This window comes from Heteronotia binoei, chromosome 5 (assembly GCF_032191835.1).
Source record: "Heteronotia binoei isolate CCM8104 ecotype False Entrance Well chromosome 5, APGP_CSIRO_Hbin_v1, whole genome shotgun sequence".
Lineage (NCBI taxonomy): Eukaryota > Metazoa > Chordata > Lepidosauria > Squamata > Gekkonidae > Heteronotia > Heteronotia binoei.
Window position 1 is genome coordinate 74,701,676 of NC_083227.1, and position 25,138 is coordinate 74,726,813.

A 25,138-nucleotide genomic window follows, 5' to 3' on the forward strand; every position below is an offset into this window, starting at 1 on the left:
TATCTCATGTTGATCTTTAAATTTTAAGGCCTTCTCTATATTGGTTTATTTTGTTGTCCAGCATACAAAAAGTGTTTGATTAAATCTTACATAGGAAATCTTATAGATTGGACTGCACCTTTGGAAATATTAGTCATCATTAATAAATGAATCATAAAAATAAAAGAACTTCCTTAGGAAATGGCAGAGTTGAGTTTCGACCTGTTTCCTGCCTTTTGACTCTTCTGTTTCCTGATTTTATGGTGGGGCGTTTTCTGCTTTCTATCAGAATGCTAGGGAGGGGGAGGTATTTTTGCATGGTATGCTAACAAACAATGCCATTGATGTCAATAAGACTAAGCAGGTTTAAATGCAAGTAATCCACTTTTCAAAGCTTTGTGAATCACAGCTTAATATTTTTGGTGGCTACAGCCAAACTTGTTTCCTGCCTGATTATGTTTTGTGAAAATATTTCCTGTCTTCTTTATTATTTTTTTAAGGAGAGGAAGAAGCGTGGGGAGAACAACAATGACCTGTTTCTAGCAGATGTTTATGCATACCAGGGAAAGTTCCACGAAGCAGCCAAACTGTACAGAAGAAGTGGCCATGAGAACCTAGCTCTTGATATGTACTCCGACTTGCGAATGTTTGACTATGCAAAGGTATACAGGTATTTTCTTTATGGGGGATGTTGATTTAAATTGGCCCATATGTCCAAGGTTCTTTTTGTCTCATGCCTTTTTGTCTTATGCCTTATCAAGTGGGGAATCATTGCTTTAGCACCACCCAACAAGAATGTGATGTGCAGATATTGATTGTCCATGCTTGGTAGAGGATCCACATAAGTAATGGTGCTTTACATTAGCTGTCTTTTTGTAGAGTCAGCACTACACAGAAACATTGTTTTCCAGCTGTGTCCATGGATACTGGTAATGTTATATATAAACACTGGCAAGAGGAAAGTGAGGAGTCAAAGACACCAAAACAACATGGAGGTAACATTTATAGGAACTTGTGGAACAGAATTCCTAGCAAGCCCCAAGGCAGAATGAGATCTAAACAATGTGCTTCAGGAAAGCTTGAAGCTGTTGAACCACCACCCATTCTGCCACCTTGCTCAAGAGTGGAACCTTTGAGGCCAGACAATAGTTACTGAGATATCTGGGGTCCAGGGTAGGCTTCTTTAGAAGTGGATGCACCAAAGGCTGTTTCAAGTCTGGGGCAACCACACCATCTGTTTTAAGGAAGCATTAACTCCGTCTCAGATGCATTCCGCCAGCCCCTCTCCCAGCAGATTTAAATAACCAGAAATGGCAAGAGTCATACAAGTAGGTGGAGGTGGTAAGCCTCAAAACTTCCAAGGACCCAGTTCACATCCTCAGAATGAATAATCTGGAAAAATATCCAAAACAGCTTGACAGGCTGGCACTCTAGCACCTTCTGACCCTGCTAATGTAGCATCCAAGCTGAAAGTGTTGAACCAAACACCACAGCTTGCCATTGAGCTGTCCTCCTCCCAGAGACCAGGTCTCTAGGTCCTCTGACCACACTGTGCAGATCCAATAGTGGCAGAAAATTTATGTTTCTTTCCTGCCATCACCGTCACATATTACTATAAAATAAGTTTTTGACCATATCTTATCATATTCATCTCATGTCCTTCTCCATTGTCACTTGAGCAATCTCCCTTGTCTTTTCATCACCCACAGCCCTTCAGTAAACTAAGGGGCTACCTGGGCTTAAGCACTTGAGAGAGGGCAACTGAGAGCGGTCAGTCAACCACTCAGGCCATTTCCGCATTCCAGAGGTCACCCAGAGTTATCAGCAGAAGTACCAGCCCTTCAGTGTTCCGAAATTCATTGTGTGGGGGGAGAGGCCTCCTGTTGCACTGCTCCATGCTTTTGTGAGTTGTGGCATTCCAGCTTTCTGTGGGTTGGAGCCCAACTGTTTTTCATTCACACAGAACCCTTCTGTCAGTGGAATGCAACCTTCCTGCTACCTTCCATTGATCTCCCCAAAAAGTTGCTTCTGGGGGACAGCAGACCCTCAGGAACACCATGAGAGTCATATTGGGGGTTTGCTTGCAGAAAATTTAGTCTGGATCCAACTTCTGTGAGTCCACATGAGAACTGCTGTACTGAGGCATAGGCACGTGGCTGAGATACCTTGGGATTCCCAAAGCACCTTGGCTGTTTTCTTTATAACCACATTGAGTTAGCAACCTTTCCTTTGGTTCCTTTGATCGTACAAGCAAGCCTTGAAGTTGTTTTTTATGTGGATCTGAAAACTGAATTCTCATGGAGAAATAAATTGTTCTGTATTTGAAGAGCACAACAGGTTTATATGTGGACAAGGGTGCTCTTAAAGTCTCCTGCAGTATTGTTCTTATCAATATCCATGACAAGCAGTACCCTGCAGAGTCTTATTCATTACTCATTGCAGACATATTCTGTCTATTACTGGACAAAAGCTTTGCTGTGACATGTGTGTGCATTTCTGATTTTTTTTCCTCAGGGTGGAGGTGAGGGAGCCTCATCTAAAATGCAGACTGTATAGCCTGTGATTAAATTACCTTTTGTGTTTCTTATGCAAGTGTGACTTAACACTCCTTGTTTCACTGCAAGGTCTTAGAAGAGTGCTACGCTGAAAGTCTTCTGAAACATAAATCTAATTCATGGACTCAGAAATTTCATCTCACTAATATGTATTTTGGCAACAATGAGGCTCACTTAACTAGGGTAGAGTGAAATGAATTTTTTTCTAGGCTGTTGCTGAGCAGAACTCAGTACAGGGGCCAAAAAGCGATAACATGAAAACAAACACGCAACTTTGGAAAGGGCTGGTTTTGAGCAGAGAAGTGATGGTAGGAGATGTTACTTAGCCTTTCCCCTCCTTGCTGTTTTCCTGTTCCAAATCTCCCTTTTCTGAAATGTCTCTTCCTTCTGTTTGTTTATTTACAACCCAGCCATTACATATATTTGCATGTAACATGTAGCTGAAATTCAATTGAGGAAATTGCATTGGTTTGTTAAGCTTAAGTTTGCCAGTTATTCTTTCCAAGAGCCTTTTCTTTTCTAAGAGATTTTCTTTTGTCTGTTAGCCTTAGGCTACTAGACATTTCCAGGGCTCATCTAGTGAGTCCTGATGATTTCAAATGACCCTGGACAGTTTGCAGTAAAGAAGTCTGTGCTGCAGGCACAGTTCTGGAAACCATGTGAACATGTAGCCTTAGACTTTTTATCAATATACTGGATCACATATTACTGTCAGCTCTCAAGTAAATTGATTGCAGCTCAGGAAACTGAACTTTCTGCTTCTAATTTGTTTCAATAATCTAAGCTACAAAACGTAGTTACACAAAACAAACACTGGCTCACTCATTTTTTGATTCAGCTTCTTAACAGTCAGACAAGACAAAATGCACTTCTCTTTTAGCTTCACAAAACAGCAGGATCTTATAAAACAGAATTGAATCTAACGTGCTGCAAATATTGTTCTCCAGTGCTTATACATAACAGTGGATATTTCTGTGTATGAGATGTCTGTGGTAATACAGTTAGATTGACATGCAACTTTCCATGCCAATGAGTATGAACTAGTGCAGTGGATCACCTGGTACCTACGCTGCCAGTGGGTTAATGATACCAAAAGTTTAGATCTAATGGCTTGCATCTGAATTAAAGTCAAAAGCACCTTGTTTGCTTTATCATTTCAATCTTTATGACAACCATGTGATTTTAGACCCTTCTGGTTACTGTTTCAAAGATGGTAACAAACTGGGAGGAAGCTTGATCTGTTCAAGATCTTTGAGTCAAAAGAACGGTAAGATAAGAAGCTGAGAGGAAAGGTTCTGGTCGCTCAGTGGAACCATGGTTGAGGAAAGATCTTTCCCCTCAGAGTCCAGCACTCTATGTTTGATTCTACGCACTATGCTTGCAGAATGGCACATCCCTCTTTCCAGTGCAGTCTCTGTATTCCCTTAAATCCTTTTCCTGGAAGTTGATGGATCCTCAGGAACAGCAGTGTGTGTGTGGGGGGGAGGGGGCTAAAATGGGAAAGAGGGATTGGCAGAAATCTCATACAAATGCAAGTGTCACCATAAGCAGAACAAGGCAGAGGAGTCAACCCTTTTTCTGCAGAATCACTCTGACTTCTGGTGGGAAAATGTCAATAAAATGCTGTGCTTCATTGGTTGAATATTTGATTCTACTCCCTCCTTTTGTTTAAGCTCAACTGAAGAAGGGAAAAAAGTCATTCCTTGTTCAGTGTGTCTTTGGATCAGATTTCAAAATTAAAAACTTGCACTGTGGGGAATTAAAATTGTGAGACTGGGCTGAGCTCTACAGAGAAAACTGTCACGTGTCTTAAACTTTATTTGCAGAAATTGTTTTTGGTGAGACACTGGAAGCTGGCAGTGAAATGAAATTGCATGAGTCCAGTATTCAATAGCAAAAGTTGAGATTTGGCTTTTCCTTAAATGAATGCTGTAAATTTCACTCTATGAGAACCTTTACTTTTGTGCGTTTTGTTATACCATTCATAATTCTGTCTAAATTTTTGCTTTTGTTTCTTGTTCATAATATGATATAAATTGCTGTTTAGTTATGAGAATAAAGTGACTTAGTAGGAAAATGGCATCTGATATAGTGGCATCTGATACAGTGATTATTATAGAAAATATAAGGCAGAAAGTGTCATTTTGCGCTTCCTCAGGATTTCCTTGGCTCTGGAGACCCCAAAGATACAAGGATGCTAATCACCAAACAAGCAGACTGGGCCAAAAACATCAATGAACCCAAAGCAGCTGTGGAGATGTACATCACTGCAGGGGAGCACCTGAAGGCCATAGAAATCAGCGGTGATCATGGCTGGGTTGATGTGTAAGTCTTGCCTACTATGATACCTTCAGAGGAACTGTTGTTTGCTTTCAGTAAACATTGGTGGCTGTGGGTTGCTGTGTGAAGAGATAGAGAAGAATACTGAGAATGAAACGTGAAACGTTTAGACTCTATCACGTGGTAGGCCTGAGTGCCAAAAATTCCACAATGTCTACTTGTAAAAATGTTGATGGGCAAACAAAGAAAAAGGCAGGGGGAAAAACAAAGGTTGTAGTTCATCAAACACACTGGGAACAAGCTGAGTCCTAGTGGCACTGCCAGATCCTCAGGGGATCACCTCAGTCCCCTAGGTGTAACATAAATGTATGCCAAGCAAAATAGTCTTGTGCTGAATAGTCTGTGGCATATTATAGCTAGTGTTTTTCTGGTAGTACTGCATGCCCTTTTAAATATTCAAGACCCCAGATTTGAATCTGGGTACAGTTGTCCTTGATGTTACATTAGTCCACAATATAAGACAATTGTAAAGTATGGCCCCTTTCTCCTGGTGTAAATTAAATGTCTAGAAGGCTGGGACAGATCCAAGCAGTTGCTTGTACAAGCAGAAAGTTCTTCTGCTTGACCATTGAATAGGTCTGTAATTTCAATGGATTTCCTCCTTAACAGCTGTAGTCTGCCAGAGATTTTTTGAGCAAGAAAGCACAGGAACACAGTTCCAGCTGATTTGGTGTCAGAGGGTATGGCCTAATATGCAAATAAGTTCTTGCTGGGCTTTTTCTACGAAAAACCCCCTGCAGTCTGCTATACCCATTCCCACAACAATCCCTAAGGTCTTTTGACAGGAGCAGCTTTTGGGGAGGTACAACAGAAAGAGATGGGCAGGAATTCTGAGAGCACAGGTTTTCTCATGCTTTTCTGTTCCCCCAACTCCTTTTCACAAACACCCTTGTAGCACAATATACAGTAAATATGAAGTATTTTATCCTGATAGTTTCTCAGGTAGTGGAGTGGTGGTAAGAATCATATATTTCAGGGGTAGCCAATGATAGCTCTCCAGATGTTTTTTGCATACAACTCCCATCAGCCCCAGACAGCATGGCTGATGGCTGGGGCTGATGGGAGTTATAGATAAAAAACATCTGGAGAGCTACCATTGGCCACCCCTGGTATATTTGGCATCAGGGTCTCAAGAACATAGTCATTTGAAGGCAAAACCTGCTTTTTCATGGAAAGGTCTGAGTGTTAATAAAATTCCAAAGAATACATGAAAAGGCCTCTGGAGCTATGTTAATTATTCAGTTTTTATCCCACTCTTCCACCAATGATCTTAGTGCTGTAAACATAGTGTAGAGGCTCCCCCCCCACATTTTACCCTCCCCACAATGCTGTGGATCTAAGAGAGAGACTGATAGAGTAGGAACTTGAGCCTATTCTCCATTATTGTAGTTCAGTACTAAACCATACTGTTTTTTCACGTTGACTGTGAAATCTACCTAGCAAAATTCTACCATACATGTTGGAACACTGCAGCTGGAAACTTTTGTTTTCTTGTTATATCCCAGCAACTTTCTCATAAACAGGCAAGTTTTTGGCTTGGCAGGGGACTTCTGCAGCACAAATATAAATAGATGTGCTCTCAAGTATGCACATAGATGTCTGCCTGATGGCTGTATCATTTTTGTTTTAAATATACAGCAAGAATCCAGAGGAGCTGTAATCAGTCAGTGAGCTTGGATTTCTTCTTGGGTTTTGTGTTTAGGTTAATCGATATTGCCCGGAAGTTAGATAAAGCAGAGCGTGAGCCATTGACAAAATGCGCCTACTATTTCAAAAAGTTACTCAACCATGGCTATGCTGCGGAAACCTACATGAAGATTGGTGACCTGAAGGCCTTGATACAGCTCCATGTGGAGACACAGCAGTGGGATGAGGTAAGTGGTACTTCTGCAAGGAAGACAATTCATCATTCCTGCCTGTCAATACTCATTTAGCCTTTGGTCTTGGTTGTGAAATAAAAAAAAGAAATTAAAACTAAGCTACATGTGTGTTTTTTTAAAAAAAAATTCATTGAGGTATGTTTTAAGCTCAACTTTTCTCTTTTAGGGTCCTGAGAACTGAATGCCCAGCTGAGTGGGAAACCTATCACATGAAGAATTATTTAGTTGACTTGGTGTCAAAAGTTGGGGTGGGGGGTGGGGATAGTCTTGGGCAAAATAATAGTTGAGGTCTATGATGATGATGATAATATTTGAGAACCAGTGATGGCTGGTTGAGTTGGCCAGCTTGGTCATCATTGTTATAAATGTGCTAAGTTTTTAAAGCAGATGGCAGAAATAAGACGGTAGCCTTAAAGAAAACATCCTAAAACATTACAAAATCATCCTATGCATGTTGACTTAGAAATAAGTCTCATTGTGTTCAATTTTACCTGTAGGTTATCTGGGAGTATCACAATTGTACTCTGACAAAGGTGCCTGTTCTTAGCGATACTTGAGTTGGGGGTCTTAATTTCATTATTCTGGATATCTTCCATCAGATTTATCCATGAATATGAAAAGCACCCTGTTTTTCTAATGGCTAACTTATATGTATTTCTCTTTTAGAACAGTGTATCAGAATATTTGGGTTTTTTGTTTTTGTTTTTTGCATTGACATACTCAAATGGGGGATATTGGGTGTTTGTCTTATTGCATATACTAACCCATCCTCCACTGTATTTTAATATCTTCCTTTTTTTCTAATTGCAAACTATAATGGATGTTATAACCTCTTGAGAAACCATGCCCTCTGTTTAAACTAACAAAGCCAGAATGTTACCTAGATTTTTGGCACTTCACACCTACAACAGCAGTCTGCTTTTTATCACCCTCCAGTGTTGTTTCAGCCCTGCTTTGTCCTAACACTAACAAACACAGATCCCTATTTGTGATTCTTTTAATCTACTAAAAAGATTCCCATGATTCCACATACCAGCTCACTGCCCACTTATATTAAGAATTGCTGCTTGCCATTCCCATTTTGTCTGATGAAGTCTGCTTAAGCGCATATGAAACTTACATTCTGAATAAAACTTAGTTGGTCTTAAAGGTGCACTTGTCTACTGCTTTGTTTCATTTAGTGGTATGTTAAGAATGAATTTGTTTTTTACTTCAGGCTTTCGCATTGTGTGAAAAGCATCTTGAATTTAAGGATGATGTTTATGTTCCATATGCTCAGTGGCTGGCAGAGAATGATAGGTTTGAAGAGGCCCAAAAAGGTAGGACTGCACAGGGAGGTGGGGTTGGTGTTTTGTTTTGGTTTTGGTTTTTTCTAATATGATGAAAACACTCAAAATATACTGGTTACTTACTAGAAACAAAAAAAATAGAGCACTGAACATTTTTATTTGGGAAGGATGTAATTTTGCATAGAAAGCACTAGAAGCACCTAAACAGGGCCTACTGACACACAATGCAATGCTAAGCAGAGTTAAGCTCTTCTAAGTCCATTAAGTTCAGTGGGCCCAGAGAATGTAACTATCTTTAGGATTGTACTGATATTATTGGGATGGCATGGTGGTTGTGGGATAATAGGTACCCAGTTGAAAGCAGGTTGTTGTTTTTTGCAGTCAAAGAGCATTGTTGTCATTAGCGGTCGGAATTTTAAATATATTAGTGAAACATGGACCTTTCTGCTCTGTCAGAAGTAGTCTCTTCAGCCCTGACCTGGATAGCCCGGGCTAGCCCAATCTGGGAAGCTAAGCGAGTTGGCTCTGGTTGGTATTTTGATGGGAGATCACCAAGGAAGTTTAGGGTCCCTACGCAGAGACAGGCAACGGCAAACCACCTCTGAACAAGTTTTGCCCTGAGAAACCCTGTGGTGTTGCCATATGTCAGTTGTGTCTTGGTGGCAGAAAAAAAAGTTCCAAAATCCCTGTGTGGGCAGTTTGTAGAGCAGCAAACTCTTCAGATGTATTCCTAGAAAATTACTTGTTAGTGGAAACAGTCCTGTGAATGAAAAGCTTAGCCTGTGAATCAAGCTTACTGAATGCTCTGTACTTCATCTTTGTATAGTTTACATTTACCAAGTAAAAAGTAGGACTGGATTTTAAAATGCAGCTAGTGATTTTTTATATTTAGAACCAATGTGTTGTTTGCATTTTGAACAGGCTACAAGTACCTGAGTTTAAATGGCAAAGGATGTTGTTTTGGAATTACATGTGGGTTTAAGTCTCTCTACAATGACCGGAAATAGCCTCCTCCTGCATTTATAGCAGGAAAACATGGCCAAGTGAATGCATATTTGCAGTTCACAATCGCCAGTTCCCCTTCAGTATCTTGCCATTTTTAACTTGGATTTTGTTCAGAGTCCAGCAAGTTTACTCCAAATCAGCCCTTGAGTCCTTTGTTCAGCCTTGGTTGTTCCACAGCACTCCTCTTCAGTGATGTATCATGTTATTACTGGATGCTGTCCATGCAGGGTTTAGATACAGCTCAAGTTAAGGAAACACATATCCCAGGGGTGGCCAACGGTAGCTCTCCAGATGTTTTTTGCCTACAACTCCTTTCAGTCCCAGCCAGCATGGCCAATGGCTGGGGCTGATGGGAGTTGTAGGCTAAAAACATCTGGAGAGCTACCGTTGGCCACCCCAGACATATCCAGTCATGTTGTTTCTCCCTCCCACTACTAGAATACTGCAATCCATCTAGTGCTGCTGGATAACCTCCATACATTTCAACATGCCCAGTCAGAAGCCCTGAGGAAGCACCCTTGAAATGAATAAAGCAGCAGTATTTTGTGGATTGGGACATTAGAATGTATTTTTTAAAAATATTTATGTCTATCCTTTCTCTGTGGCTCAAGGCAACTTACAAACTCAAAGTTAAAATGTGCATTGAAAGCCTTTGCAAATAAAAGAGTCCTGCAGCACCTCCTAAACACCTCTAGGGCTCACTGTTCCGCCTACCCATTCCATGGTGGGAAAAAGCAAAGGATGTGGTTAGTGCCTTGTGGGCCACACTAAGTGGGTGAACAACTAGCAGGTGGCAGCTTGAGAGCCACATTTCGTACACAAGGCCAAATGGGACAAGATGGTCCTTTAGATATGCATTTAAGTAGCTTGAAGTACTACAAAAGCCACAAATTACCTTTCCTGATGTGTCTTCTATTACATTAATGCCCCTGCCAACCATGTTGAATGATGTCAGGATGTAATCCCTTTCATCTGTTGCTTTGTTTGGATGCAGGACCTGTTTTTAATTCTAATCAAGTTAATTGGTTTAATCACTCTGTAAAATCTTCTTTGTTTTGGCGCCCTTTCAAGCATTCCATAAGGCTGGCAGGCAGACCGAAGCTGTAAAAGTGTTGGAACAATTAACTCACAATGCTGTGGTAGAGAGCCGATTCAATGATGCAGCATATTATTACTGGATGCTGTCCATGCAGTGTTTAGATATAGCTCAAGGTAAGGAAAACCAAGCAAGTTTACAAGGTGATCTGTTCACGCCTGAAGGCAGAACATCTAACAGACTCTGGTGGCTTAACGGAAACCTCTTTGTAAATCATGTTGTACAAGGTTCTGTTCTTTGTTAAACTGTACACCCAGTATTTATATTGTTAAGTGTTATCTTTTTAATGTTTGGTTAAGAATAGTTGACAAGCATTTCTTTCATTCTTAACTTGAGGCCATATTATGTCTTCCAAGTAGACTAGACATCTTCTGTATCTCTTGTGTGTTTCAAAATAAGGAGGGAGGTCTTCCCAGGCTACATGTTTGTATGTGTTTTGATTTAATGAAGACCTAGGCCAGGGATGGCCAATGGTAGCTCTCCAGATGTTTTTTGCCTACAACTCTCATCAGCCCCAGCCAGCATGGCCAATGACTGGGGATGATGGGAGTTGTAGGCAAAAAACATCTGGAGAGCTACCGTTGGCCACCCCTGACCTAGGCCATGCCCAGCAGCCTTGACTCAATAGTAGAACACCAGTTTGGTGTGCAGAAGGTCATAGGTTCAGTCCTTGGTATCTCCAGTTGAAGAATCTTGGATACTAGAGTCAGGAAAGACCTTTCTCTTCCCGAGACCCTTAAGAGCTACTGCCAACTGGAGCAGACAGTCTTGGATTAAGTGAGCTCTGTATAAGGTAGTTTCATATGTCCAATTATTTCATTATAAACCAGTTTTCTGACAGTCCTCAATCCATCATGGATGTTTTGTTCTGTTGGGATTCTTTCTTTGGAATTTTAAGAAGTGTTGTGGCCCTGTCTCTTCTCTCTCTGTCCCCCCCCCCATTTGTTGACACACACACACTCCTATGACCACTCACAATGTAACCTTTATTTTGTCTTCATTTGTGATTATGGTGGTTGAAGTATCATTCTTCTTTACTTAGAAACACTCTCAGTGATTTAGTCTGAACCCTCCGGTGTACCTCATTCATCAGCATGCCACTGAATCAGTGGCTGGAACACAAAAGTTCACAGCTGCATACTTTAACTGTGCATGGCCTTTAGAAGGAAGAAATGTTAATAAGCATTCACTCTGCTGTATCTGGTACCTTCCACAAAGATCATTTCAGAGGGCAGCCATGCTAGTCTACAGTAGAATAGCTAGATTTGAGTCTAGCAGCTCCTCAAGGACAAACAAGTTTTTTAGGGTATAAGCTTTTAAGAGTCAAAGCTCCCTTCATCAGGAGACTTTGACTTGAAAAAAAAGTGTTCCTAAACTAACGGGGCAGTCCTTTAGAGAAAAGCTCCAGTCTGGGTCTATTGATGTCAGTGGGCTTAGACTGAAGTAATTCTGCAGATGACTGCAGTGTAAAGTCTCCTCTGTCAGCTTTGTTGGTCAGAGAAGGAGTCCATTAATATTAACTGATATTGCACTGTTAAGCACGAGTCCAGTGTTTCAAGAGCCTTCATGTGCAGGTAGCCTTGCTTAGGATCCTAGTTTTAAACCCCTGTCCTAGACACAGTTACAGAAAAGTAAATCCCACCAAGGTTGCTATAAAGTATATTTAGGACTGCAGCCTGAACATGTAAAATCATTTGTATTCATTAATATTCATAATAATCTTGTGAAATAGATTGTTATGGCTCCTATAGCATAGAGGGGTTTAGGGCAGAAGGCATCCATTGGCCAAGGACCAGTTGGTTAATTTGTAGCTGAACTGAGGTTAGAACCTGGGTCCAAATCTGCTGTTCCCATCACCAAATATGAAGCTAAAGATGCTTTCTAGCAGGGACTTTCTTTTGTGTGATTTAGTACAAGAGCCAGTGTGCCTAAAATATTGGTCCATGCACTGAACCAAAGTTACTATCTATGCACACTTATTGTGGAGTAGGCACCACTCAGTAGGATTGGGCTGTGAAATTATAAGTTGCTCATTGTTGCTCCTCAGGTTTGAACACACACATGAGAAATCCACTCTTTAACATCTGCAGATAGATGGGGACAAAGTTTCCAGAGATGAAATGCAGTTGTGTTCCCTCTCTAGCTTTAACCAGTGCCATGTTTATAATTATGTGTTTCTTATTTCTTCTGCTCTTAAAGCACAGAATCACATGTGAAGGCCATCAAACCACATGAGCTATATTTGGAGGCATGGCATGTCTAGCAGTGTTGATCTCCTAGGTTTATTAATGCTGAAATTAGGATGGTCTTGTACTGATAGTTCCTTTCCCTCCCACAGAGGATGAGCAGCAGAAGACTGAAATGTTGCAGAAATTTCACCACTTCCAGCACTTGGCAGAACTTTATCATGTCTATCACTCCATCCACAGATACACTGTAAGATGTTCTCGTGGCACTTCCAAATTAGCTCACTTTGTGTCCTTTGGACCATTCATGAGGCTGTTAACTGATGTAATGTGTGTCGTGGGGCCGCTGGGTGTTAGGCATCTGCTCTCACAGAGAGGCTGATGCAGGATTCTCCTTTGAATAGCTTATCTTTGTAGCTCCCTTTTTTCATCTGTGTCAAGTTTAAATCTAATCATGTGGACTCTCTTGGTGGTGTTGCTGTACAAACAAATGAAAGGCATGTCAGGCAAGATAGAAATGAGCAAACGTTTTAATTCTGCACATTGTAATTTGGCTTAACAGACTTTTTTTTTTTTAAATGCTGCAGGAAGAACCCTTTAGTTTCCATTTGCCTGAAACGCTCTTCAATATTTCTAGGTTTTTACTTCATAGCTTGACTAAGGAAACTCCTCCAGGGATCTCTAAAGTGTATCCTTTTGATGAAGGTAAAAGCCAGCTCCAAGAGCTCTCTGGTAGTGAACCAAAAGGTTGTTAATTGATACAGTCCAAAAGCTGGCTTATTGCAAGACTATACACAATTCTTGTTATCAGAAAATTATTATGGATTGGCTTAGTGTCTGATATGCTAAATGACTCAGAAGCTTTTTTGCACTTGGAGCACACAAATGTTTCTGCACAGCACAGGTGATTGCTATAAATCAGGGGTGGCCAAACTGTGGCTCGGGAGCCACATATGGCTCTTTCATACATATTGTATGGCTCTCAAAGCCCCCACCGCTCTGTTGGCCAGCTTGGAGAAGGCATTTGTCTCTTTAAATCACTTCTCCAAGCCAGCTGGCAGCTTGGAGAATGCATTTATAGTTAAAGTTGCTTTCTTCTGACCTCTCCTTCCCCATCTATTCACCTCCCTCCCTTCCTCCCTCCCTTCCTCTCTCCCTCCCTCTTCCCTCCCCTCCCTTCCCCTTGATCTCTGATGTTGAAAGTAAGAGGTTGGATCCAGTAAAAGAATTCATGCAAGGAGCTGATGGAGCAGCTCATTCCCTGCCATCCCCAAGCAACCTGCTGTTAGTTCCAAAACTCCTGAGGATTGGAAGTGCCTCATGAGCAAAATGCACCACAGGACAAGGTGTTACATCAAAAAGGCACAATAGGGTAAAATTGCTTCTTTCTCTCTTTTCTGCTTGTGGCTCACATCAGCGAAGGAGGGAGGAGGTTTTACACAGCTTCCTTTCTCTTGCTGCATCTGCCTGTACTATGGTGCATTCTGTTTGCAAGGCTTCCGCAAGTATAAGAGAGGAGCTTAAGGACAAACTTCAGTCTATTTGGAGGAAAGGGAAGGAAGGGAAAGATCTATTCCACCAGCTCCTTCTGTAAACTCCTTTGCTGGGTCCCATGGAGCTCACTCAGGGGAAGGCCATTTTGGTTTCAGTTTGTTATGTCACAGAAGTTTGGCTTTTCTAGACAGCAGATTCTGTCTTTCAGAGGCTGGCTGATCACCTGTCAGGAGAGGAAGGTCAGTTGTTCTGTAAAGTACTTTGGGACCAATGAATGAAAAGCAGATTGGGTTTTTCCCCCTATCTTGGGGCTGCAGATCTTCTGCTGGAAGGAAAGGTGAAGTCAAGGACAAAGGAGTGCTTTAAGAAAAGCCATTTTGATGTCCTTCCTGCCCATTCCTGGTCTAAAATAAGGACCCTCCTTACTTATGGGATCTCTCTCTCTTTTTCCCTGTGCCATCCCCTTCAGCATTTATAACAGTTGTTTCATATTCTGTTTATGTAAACATGCTTTATGTAAACAGTCATCTCTAGCGGAGGCCTCTTCCAAGCCCACTTGTGCGGCAGCGCATAGTTCCTCTGATGGAAGGCAATGATGTGGTTTTTCCTGCCTGCCATATGTATGTTTTGTTCCTTAATTTGATTACAGCAATACATTATTTGCCCTTGCAAAGCAGAGCAAAGCTCTGGGCGCCTATAAATTGGCTCGTCACGCCTATGACAAGTTGCAGGGACTGCAGATCCCAGCTAGATTTCAAAAATCAATTGAATTGGGAAGTCTGACAATCCGATCCAAGCCTTTCCATGACAGTGAAGTAAGTTCCTGCCTGTAATGTTCCCATCTCTTAATAGCTAGCTTTGATGCAAAGACATCTTGTTGACACATGTGTAGGGTTAGAGAGGCACCATCAGGAGCAAATGCTGCCTCTCTGCAAAAGTGTCCCATTTTTATCCTCCTTTTCAAAAGGAAATGAGTGCCTTGCATTTTCAGCTGTCTGTCTTTCAAGAAACTGCCTCACCTATTAATTGTTACATGCGAATGTCTGTTACCAGTGTTCTGACAGCTTGCTTCACCTTCCCTTTCTAAGCACTGTGTACTCCCATAAGGGTGTGCTCATGCATCCATCCTCTCGGGCTTTCCAGAATCAGAGGCCTTCTTCTTTATTTGGACCTGCCCCCCCCCCTTTTTGTTTAGTTAATGTAAAACATTTATATTCTGTGCTCCCGGCACAGAGGGGAATTCTCAAAGTGGATTCCATACAAAAGGTTTTTTTTAACTAAGAAAAATAAATAACTACATAAGAGCTCACATGTAAACCATCAAATCCAGCTCCTGAAAATGCTTTTAAAACAGTTTTGTTTTAAAGCCCATCATAGATCAAAAGCTAGTCAGAGGAGTAGAGTATGATAACAAGGGAGGGACAATGTAAACAGTAGACATGGGACAAGGGAATCCATCACACAGGTAGCGGGGAGGAAGGATCAGCTGTATAATCAATAAAATTAAAAGGGACAAAGAAAAGAGAAACATCCTGGGAAAATAGAAAAGTTTTTGTCTGGTAACTCAGAGCCCAAAGGCTTTGTGTCAGGTGATTCACCATGGGGTATGGAATTCCACAGCAAGGGTGCCAGAGTAGATAAGGCTCTGTCCTTGATGTTTAGCCACCTTAGAAGAATGATGCAAATTCAGCAGGTCCTCAGCAGCAGATCTTAATGCAGGAGAAGGTGATCCTTTGTACATTTGCATCCCACACTGCTTAGGAATTCATAGATGAGAGCCAGCACCTTTGAACTGTGCCTAGAAGTGAATTGGCAGGCAAATTTAGATCTTTATATTCCAGCATAATATAATGCATACCAGCAAGTCACCCTGCTGAGGCATTTGGTGCTCTAGATAAACTATGACCTTGGCACCCCTCTGTTCCAGCATTCTGTTTTCTGTAGTGCCAACCATTGAGAAACCAACAGACACCACACAAAGGGTGCAGTTGCCCCTGCTACGAATCCCAAGCAAGTGGGAGATCATCTTCTCCTCCTGCCAGCTGGGGCAGAGTTGGCATTTGAGGTGGTACACTGGGATTTCTAGGTTGAGGGGGTATGAGAAAATGGGAGATAGTGTTGAAGAGGCTGGCAACAAGGGGCTTGGTTCAGTACATCTCCCACAGCAAGTGGAGGGAAGTGCGGCACTCGGGGCTGGCAAGAGGTTGGGTTGCTGAAGGAGCAGCACCAAGACAGTCTATGTATGCACATGCCTCTTTTTATCCTCTTTTTTATGGCATACTGACAGCTCCCGCCTACTCTCGAACTCTTCCCCTTCATGTACTCCTGTGAAGTTACTAGTTGCCAGTTGGCTCCCCCCCCCCCCCATTATTGTCACAAAGAAAGATGAAAAGATGGGAAGGTGATAAGAAAAGAGAGAAGGATGCATGGGGCAGAAGCCACCATTAGAGAAGGGTGTCCTGTGATCCACTGTTAGAGACTTTGTGAACTACTTTTTGGTCCTGACCCACAGGTTGGGAAACACTGCTCTATGCCATTACATCTAAAGGGGTGTACAAATCAAAATGAATTGTATTGTGCAAACCCTTAACCTCAAATGAACAGGGGGGAAATGCACTCCATCTGGCCACCTGAAATAATATAAACACAATAAAGCCCTGGAGATCCATATAGCTGCCTGAAGCAATTGCACGATTTAAAAGAATGTGAATTAAGTGAATGAATCAAAAGTCCTATGTTTCATCAGGCCTCTGAGCCAAAACAACCTGTTTCAGTAACCTTTTTTCACATCTTTCTGGCAATGAGTTATGTTTCACGGTCCTCATCCAATGCTGCAGCAATTGAAAATAGAATATGTAATGGCTCAAGCTGTCATACTAATGGGAGAATGTTTGTGGATGTTAAAAGAACCTTAGTTCTATGCTGATGTAAAATCTGTTCCGTGTAAAAGAACATGAGAAAATAGTCTCCTATACAGCTAAATCAACAAGGGGTCCATTTAAGCTTGGGATTTCAACTGCCAATAGTGAGCAGATAGCTCTGTCAAGGAGATTCCCAGTCAGAGTACAGTGAGGACACCCATCCTGCACTGTTCTCCAGCAATCATATGCCTGTAGAGTCAGAAACATGGGTTGTGCTTTTTTCCTAGTATCATGCTAGCCAGTGATAGATCTACTTTCCACGTATTCAACCCTTCATGATAGCTGCTGTCACATTGTGTGACAATACATTCCATAGGCTGTTGCGCTGAGTGATGAAAAGTTTCTGTAAGCTATGTCCTGTATGCACTGCTTATCATTTTACACATTTGGAAGGAGAGAGTATATATTTTTTCCTGTTCCCTTTGCATCAACTGTAGGTTTCTCAAGCTGTGACGGTTATGAAAAGAATTAAAAACAAAACTGGGAAACATTAATCACCCTTCTGCCTCTTTTTCTGAATGAAAAACTCAATCAGAGCTGAACCCAAATAAAGCTGCTGATCCCATGGCATTTTTTGCTGAGGATGCTCTCTTAATAGTGCCTTCCACAATCAAATAATGCACCCATTTTTGGATTTCTCCTTCTGATGTCAGTTGCTTGTGCTGCACTGGAAGTTGCCTTTGAGAGGCAGTGATTTGGGAGAGGGGTGTTGAGAAAGTTCTGTAGAGGGAAAGAGGTCCTGCCCACCTTGTGCCAGTTGTTTTCAGTGACCTTTCCTTTCTCTGTGTTTCTTTGTAGGAGCTTGTGCCTTTGTGTTATCGCTGTTCTACCAACAACCCTTTGCTGAACAACCTGGGGAATGTCTGCATTAATTGTAGACAACCTTTTGTCTTCTCAGCATCCTCTTATGGTGTGTTACAGTATTACAGCTCACATGGATGTGTCTACTGCAGTGCCTGAAATTCTTGGTGCTGTTTAGTGCACCACAAATCCTGGTTATAACTCCTGGAGAAACCAGTGAATGCATCTTAATGGTGCTGCTAAATAATTTGGGAGGGGAAAAACAGCTTGGCTTCTGCAAAGGAAGTCCCAGCCTCACCAGCCTTTTGAGTTCTTCGAGAGCATTAAGAAGCGTGGGGATAAGTGTGACCTGGTAGACATATTTACTATTTGGATTTCTGAAAGGCCTTTGACGAGGACTGTGGAGTAAGCTTAAAAATGTGTTAAGCAACAGGGAGCAGAGAGTAGGAGTAAATGGACAGTCTTTGCAGTGGAGGGAATTAAACAGTGGGTTCCCACAAGGATTAGCACTGGAACCAATACTGTTCATTTTGTGTACTTATTTGAGGAGGGAGATGCTTCATTTTGGGGGATCAATCCTATGAATATGCCCTTTTAAAAAGTGGATCTTTCCTCCAGCTGTAGCAGAAGACAGTTCTTACACTGGAGGAAAGCGCCATCATTAGCGGATATGATTCCTAAAATTCCACCCATTGCTTCTTATGGGTGTATTAAGAAACTACTGAAACCATTTGGTAACTTAAAAACCATTTGGTAACTTAAAAACACTAGCAAAGTGTTCTTATTTGATGGACACAAGTCCTTTCAGCTGAATGTAGAGAATGTGTAAGCAGAAATGTTAAACCTGCATTGCATGCATTTTGACATGCAACTGTTCTGTCTTTGTTTTCACCTGTATCCTTTCAGAAGTCTTGCACCTAGTTGAGTTCTTTTTGGAGGAAGGGATCACTGATGAAGAAGCTGTTGCTCTGATTGATCTGGAAGTACCAAGACTAAACAGAAGTGATGATAAATGGCAAGAGAAGACAAGTGACAGTATCCTTCCATTCCTGACAGTCGCCTAGGAAAACTGGTTACTGTGACAACTAGCATACAATCCTAATATATTTTCAAGCTTTCTTTTTGAAGAAATACATTCAAAAGATTTTTAAATGTCAGCTTTACTTTCAAGAAGCTGGATTTCTTTTCACTTCTACAACCTCTATACTTCCACCAAGGAAGACCAGATTGGTCCATCGTAATTGATTGCATTGCAGGTTGCTGTCATTTTTGCAAGCCAAGCATTCCATCTCTTGCAGTTTCATACTCCTGGCTGCAACATAAAGGCATGAAGCCAGCGGGGCTGAAATCTGTTTTAAAGACTGGATGCCATATTCAGCACTGTACAGAAGAAAACTGGGAAGTAGAAAGAATAGCATTAATGGACATTGGGTGAAAGGGTGAAAATAGCAGTATTAAATTCTGTTATTTTGATAATTATTAATTTCTGGATATGGATCCAATTTCTGTAATCTGGCACATTGAGGCTATCCGTTTGTACTGTATGAACAGTTTTGCACTGTTTCTTATTAGCGGAGAATGACAGTTACAATATTTGAGCCCTAGAGGTTTTAACAGTCAGATGTAGGAAGAACGGGAAATAGTGATTACGCTTATTGTACCAACAGACTGGTTCTTATTATTTTAGTTTTGTACTCATATACTTGTATAACATTTTTATTGGCACACGTTTCCTTCCTGACAAATATGTAGATGCTCAGACAATGAGGCTTGTTTATGAAGCAGATGAGATTGAAGAAGATGATCCGTTTACAGCAAAACTGAGTTTTGAGGTTAGAAACAATTTCTTATCTTTTCTATGTGCTGTAAAGGTGCTAAAGAGAAGTTGAATTAGGAGCTGCTACCAGCAAGTGTTCCTTTCATGCCAGAGATGTGCCCCATCAATAAATATTTCTCATTTACCTCCCAGTCGTGCAACAACTGGTTTGGCCATCATGTTTCTTCAAAGAATCAGTGGAGCATAAGATGAGTTAAAGATATACTACTCAGTAGTTGGCTGAGTGGTGGTACATTACCCAAGCAACTGGAAACAAGTTATGTTGGTAAAATTCCAAGAAGGCTCCCTAGGCATTACTAAAAGTAGAATTGTTAAACTCTCATGTGTGTCTGTACTTTTTAATCAGTATGTTTATATATATAATGCTTTCCAACACTCCAAAATGGCAACCTATATGTATGTGTGTATGGTTTAATATTTATTTAAGAACACTTCTTCCACTTAAATTCAGAGCAGTTTTGAATATGAAGGAAGGCTGTGGAAGGGCATCGGAACAGCCTTTAGCTACTTTTTGTTCCTGTTAGCGAGAGGAGTTAGATTAAGATATTATCTGAGGGTGAAATAGATCAGGAACAAAACCTGTCTCCAAAATGGAACTTAAATTGCTGCACAGGTTCTGCATGGAAGCTTGGACAGCTCGGAGACAGACGATCAGATGGACATAGGCTTGGATCCAAGGGAGTATTTCCGCAAGCAAGAGGATTTCTACTGGCAGAGTGCAACTTTCTCACCTGCCCAGTACAGTGCCAAATATTCTCTCAATGCTGCTGCTGTGGAAGGGAGGCTTCTCCAAAAACAGCATTTTTAAGCTGCAACTGGGCAGGGGTGTGTTTGTGTGTATTGCACTTTGCATGTGGAAATCCTTTTGCTTGCTCAAATGCTCCCTTGGATCAAAATCATTTAGAAGGGAAAAGAAGTCAGGGCTGTTACATAGGAAGCCAGGAAAACTTAAAGTGTGTTCTGTGGAGTAAGGCATAGAGAACACAACAACATATTAATAAAAATGGCAACCTGGTTTTAGCTCAGTCTTCTTTTAAATCTGTTTTATGGCTAGATTATTCAAACAAACTGCCCATCATAAAGACCATGTGTCTCTGGTTATCTGGAAGGGGGCAGATGAGCATATCCATGGGGTTAGCAAAAATAGAAGCCTGTTGTTCAGCTTTTGATCAGCGTGTAGTTCTTAAATTGAGGTCTGTAGTGCTTTCCAGCATAAAAAGTAGCGCTGTTGCTCACATTTGTAATTACTTGGTTCAAAGCATGAATTTGCATAGCTTGTAATAATTGCTGGCTGAGTTCCGGACCATGCCGAGGGGAGCATGTATACTGTTAATACAAAATGCTGAATAGTTTTGAACAAAAATTTCTCTATAAAACTCCTGTGAAATAAGTTAGTTAGAAAGCAGACACAGATTGCCCATTAAGGCCACCAAGCAAAATGCTGGGGAGACCACCTCCCTTCCACCAGGCCCCCCCGGCCTCAAGTAAAGGGTGGCCCTTGCAGCCACTGCTGTAGTGAGCTGGCAGCCCTAGCAACTGCAGCTGTGGGTGAGCCAGCTGCTGTTGCCCTGCGTGGGTTTTCTGCTGCTAGGGGCCATGGCAGCTGGTTCACTTGCAGCAGCAGCAGCGTGAGCCATCTTTTACTCTTCCCCCTTCATGGGAGGTGGGCTGGGGGTCAAGACCCTTTGCAGGGCCCTTTTTGCTTCTTAGGTTGTCCCTGTCAGAGAGAATAGATTGTCAAATTGATATGGTAAGCAAGGATTTCAACTTGAGCATCTCACATGCACATTTTATCATTTAAATAACAATAATTACTTCACAATGTTTGTTGATATATGCTCATATCCTGTAAAACTAAGGGGACAGTTAGTATTTTGACTTCTTAATTATGGGTATATTGATCCTTGAACTCACCAGAAAAGTTCTCAGTGAGTCAGTGCCCTCACTAGCAACAGTGAGACTGGGCACAGGCTTGTCACAATCTCATTCCCTGTGCTGATGTTGGCCAGGTCTAAGCAAAGCAGTCCCTGCGTGTTGCCAGTACTGTAGGTGCTGCTTGGCTTTGCTTACTAACAGCTCATTTTAATGTCCTGATCTGCTACACTGGGTTCTGGTGATACAGAACTAGTTGCTTCCCATGGAAGATCCCCAAACTGTACTGGTTTTTCTGCTGTTTAAGCCTTTCCAGGGAAAGGAGAACCTAACTAATGCTCCATCTTCAGTAACAGAATGCTTTGCAACACTCCATTTCAGCAGACATGTGCAAGCTCTTCAAGACTAGGAATATTTCCACGGCTAAATATAGGCTGGAAGCAAACCAATAGCTCAGTGCAAACACGCCTTCACTCTATGCAAAATTAACTTTTGAAAAGGTAACCCATACATATTATTTGAAAAGATCTTGCCAGCCAAGTTCAAAACATTTTTCTTTTTCAATCCCTTTCTTTCTGCAGCAAGGGGGCTCAGAATTTGTTCCTGTGATAGTGAACTGTGCGGTTCTGAGGTCAATGAGCAGGAGAGATGTGTTGATTAAACGCTGGCCGAAGCCACTGCGGTGGCAGTACTTCCGGTCACTGTTACCCGAGGCCTCCATTACTATGTGTCCTTCCTGCTTTCAGGTATGAGCAATGTTTGCTTTGGGAGAAGGGGAGGCTCTGAATCCTCAGAAGCAAATGAGGAGGGGTTGTGTGCGTGCGTGCTGCTGTCTAATTTTAAACAATACCTTTGGGAGTCTAAATATTTGTGCTAAAACAAAAATCCACTGCATGAGAGCACGTCCCAGTCGACGAATTAATGTGTGGTTGCTGTGAACTATTTTGAAGCCTACTACATGAAGCAGCCATTAGTGGAGGATAATGAAAAGAAACAAAATAACAATATAGGTTGGATCTGAAGAGCATTTCCACTACTCAAAATGCTATTCTGGAGAACATAGGATATGCATATCCAAAAATCATGTGGGGGACAGTGAGGAGGTCTCACTGAGACTGGGTGAAAAATCCAGAAAAATCCAACTCTATGAACTGAACTTGTTTTGGAATTTCCCTCCATTTTCCTGATGGTTTTACATGTAGATGCAACTTTTATGGAAATACAATAACATCTTTGTTATCTGGCACTTGATTCTCCAAAATGCTCAACTCTCTGGCATCACCCGGAGGGCAAGCTCCTCCTCTGTCCCCATACCCTTGTATCTTCAGGTGTGTGTGCACTCCCTTGATGCCTTACTATAGTCAGATAGTTAATAGATTGCTTTCCTGGGGGAGGAGAGACAGGGCTTTGTTGGAGAGCCACAGGCTTAAGGTTTGTAGTGAAGCAGGGGGAAATGCAACTTCCTGACCTTGTTGAACTGAGGGTACACTTGACTGTCCTTAATGTTTAACCAGTCTTCATTCAGTAAGCTTGTATGTGTGTTCTTCCCCTAATGCAAAGCTTGCTCAGCCCATTTCAAGGGGAAATGTGGCAAAATGTTTGGCAATCCCTACTCAGATTGTCCCAAATACAGCAGTTCATTATTGGAGAATAGCAGTTGTGGTTTGCATGTACTGAAACTGACTTCTTTGTCATATCCAAATAGTCCTTCAAATTAACAAATTATAGCTTCCAGTAGTGTTTGTCGCTTGTATCAGAAGCAGCCAAGAGTCCTGTTACCTGTTAAAGAACAACAGATGTATTGTTACATAACCTTTCATGGACTAAAGCCCACTTCATTGGGTGTATGAACGGTAACCTCATCTGTCAAGTGTGTGTGTCGAACGTATGACACACACAGGAGAAAATTTGTAGACAGTGAGAGACTAGAATGTAACAGGCTAGCATTCATTCTGTTGCATTTCTGTGTAGAGTCCAAATGTATACAATGGAGGAACAGAGCAATCAGTTCAGAGACACAGCAGTCTCTTATCAACAAATTTTCCTTCCATGCAAAACCTAAGAAGAGTTATTTACTTTCTCTAGCAAAAGTCAATATGCTAGCAAACTTTTGAAGCCTCTTTGTTATGATGGAAGAAATCCTAAACATTTCTACTCAGAAATGTCCTGATTTATTCAGTCTGGCTTAGTGTTCTGGGATTGCAATGTTCTCCCTTGAACTGCTAATGGCTGCCATTTTAATAGTGTGTGCGTGGAGTCTGATATGTTTGTCCTACATAAACAGCAGAAGGGCAGTGTTGGCAGAAGGATGTGCACAGAATGGGCCCCTAATGGCATGGCTGAAGGTACTGAGGTCCTGTAATATAAAGTGAAGAACTATCACAAATAGTTTAGGCTTACTCCTGCCTGTACACTTTTCCCTTTGCACTGTGACTTCTCTTGAGGCATACCTTTTCATTTGCATCCCTCATTTTACAGATGTTTCATTCAGAAGATTATGAGGTTGTGGTGCTCCAGCATAACTGTTGTCCATATTGTCGGAGGAAGATAGATGAATCCTGCCAATGAGTGAGACCAGCCCCTCGGCCAGGGCCTGCTGCTGTCAGGCTCCAAAGCGGGTTTTTGAGGGTTGTCAGGCTTTCTTAACAGCCTGTTCCTTTGTGTTATAGGAGAGATTCTTATTTTCCTATCTTTTGTGTATTGAATCAATAACTGAAGAGAATAAATTATCCAAAGCCACATTTTGTGTTACTCTCAAAGAAAACATGTACATAAATTATATATATATGTAAGTATAACAAGTGTAATTGCAGACTTTGTATGACTGCTGTATGATTAGCGTGACTGTGAAGTTAAATAGAAAAGATCTTGTACATGAAGCTAAGGGGGGGGAGACCTGCTGTGCTCTTGACATTTTCCTGACAGCCTGTCACTTTATCACAGAACGAATAATAGCCTTTTAGGGTGAGACTCTGCCTAGAGAAAACTTGCTGGTGTTGCACCTGCTAGCATTCATTCTGAGTCCCCAGACCTCCTTTGCAATATTTCTAAGAAAATGCACTGATTTTTTTTTTAAAGCCACACACACTTTTTGTTTTTCTTTGAATATATGTTTTAGACCTCTTTTGGAACTGCAGTTGTGCAAAAACAGGTACTGTTATTTAAACTAAAATAATAAAGGATACTTCCTAAAGGTCTTATTTCTTGAGAAGCGTCTCCTGAAATTTAGTTTCAAAGAGTGTTGGTATAATGTTAGTTCCATAAAATTTAATACAGAAAGATTTTATGAAGATATTGATATGCTAGCATACTTTCATGTGTGGAGTATAAGGCACCCTGATTACTAGAAAAATCTGAATATGGAACATCTATAGGTCTTCTTGAAACAGAGGCCATGAAGATGAACCCTAAGTACTTCCACCTAATTTAATCAGTTCAATTTTGGTACTCATGTTGCTGAAGTAGTCTGATGATTAAAGATGGCTAAATGTAGCATTTGTACATCTCTGCCTCATGGGCAGAGGTGCATAATATGTACCTCAAAATAGATAAGCCAGTTCCATGCTAGCTAGAAAGCTGTTATTATTTATTTATCATATGACAGAATGACACATAGGGAGCATGTAAAATACATAACCATAGAAAGCTGAAATTTGGTACACACATAATTCAAGATGCTCCGATCAGTAGAGATTGATAATAGAGAAAGTTGCACAGAGCAGGGGGTATTGTGCAGTGGAAGTTCCCGTGGTCTTTCTTACATTTGGTTTTGGTGGTTTCCTCTAGTTGCTTGAAATATGAGTTGGTACTTCAAAATGTTGGTTGATTTTTGGAAGGGTGGTGGCTCAATCTCTATGAGTATAACTGGCACCTGAGTATAAAA

At 41.3% G+C, this 25,138-nt stretch overlaps 1 protein-coding gene across 2 annotated transcripts in view; it reads left to right on the forward strand.

The window, feature by feature from the left end:
• The window catches only part of IFT122 (intraflagellar transport 122), a 79,325-nt gene extending 54,877 nt beyond the window's left edge, over positions 1-24,448 (forward strand). For both annotated transcript variants that reach the window (XM_060239639.1, XM_060239638.1), the window contains 13 exons: positions 480-641; positions 4,693-4,859; positions 6,577-6,748; positions 7,971-8,073; positions 10,120-10,260; positions 12,483-12,580; positions 12,918-13,018; positions 14,474-14,639; positions 17,544-17,655; positions 18,453-18,581; positions 19,299-19,378; positions 21,837-22,001; positions 23,734-24,448. In XM_060239639.1, coding sequence (XP_060095622.1) covers positions 480-641; positions 4,693-4,859; positions 6,577-6,748; positions 7,971-8,073; positions 10,120-10,260; positions 12,483-12,580; positions 12,918-13,018; positions 14,474-14,639; positions 17,544-17,655; positions 18,453-18,581; positions 19,299-19,378; positions 21,837-22,001; positions 23,734-23,823 — 1,686 coding nt within the window. In that variant the 3' untranslated portion in view covers positions 23,824-24,448. The remainder of the gene's footprint in view (positions 1-479; positions 642-4,692; positions 4,860-6,576; positions 6,749-7,970; positions 8,074-10,119; positions 10,261-12,482; positions 12,581-12,917; positions 13,019-14,473; positions 14,640-17,543; positions 17,656-18,452; positions 18,582-19,298; positions 19,379-21,836; positions 22,002-23,733) is intronic.
• The last annotated feature ends 690 nt before the right edge of the window (positions 24,449-25,138 follow it).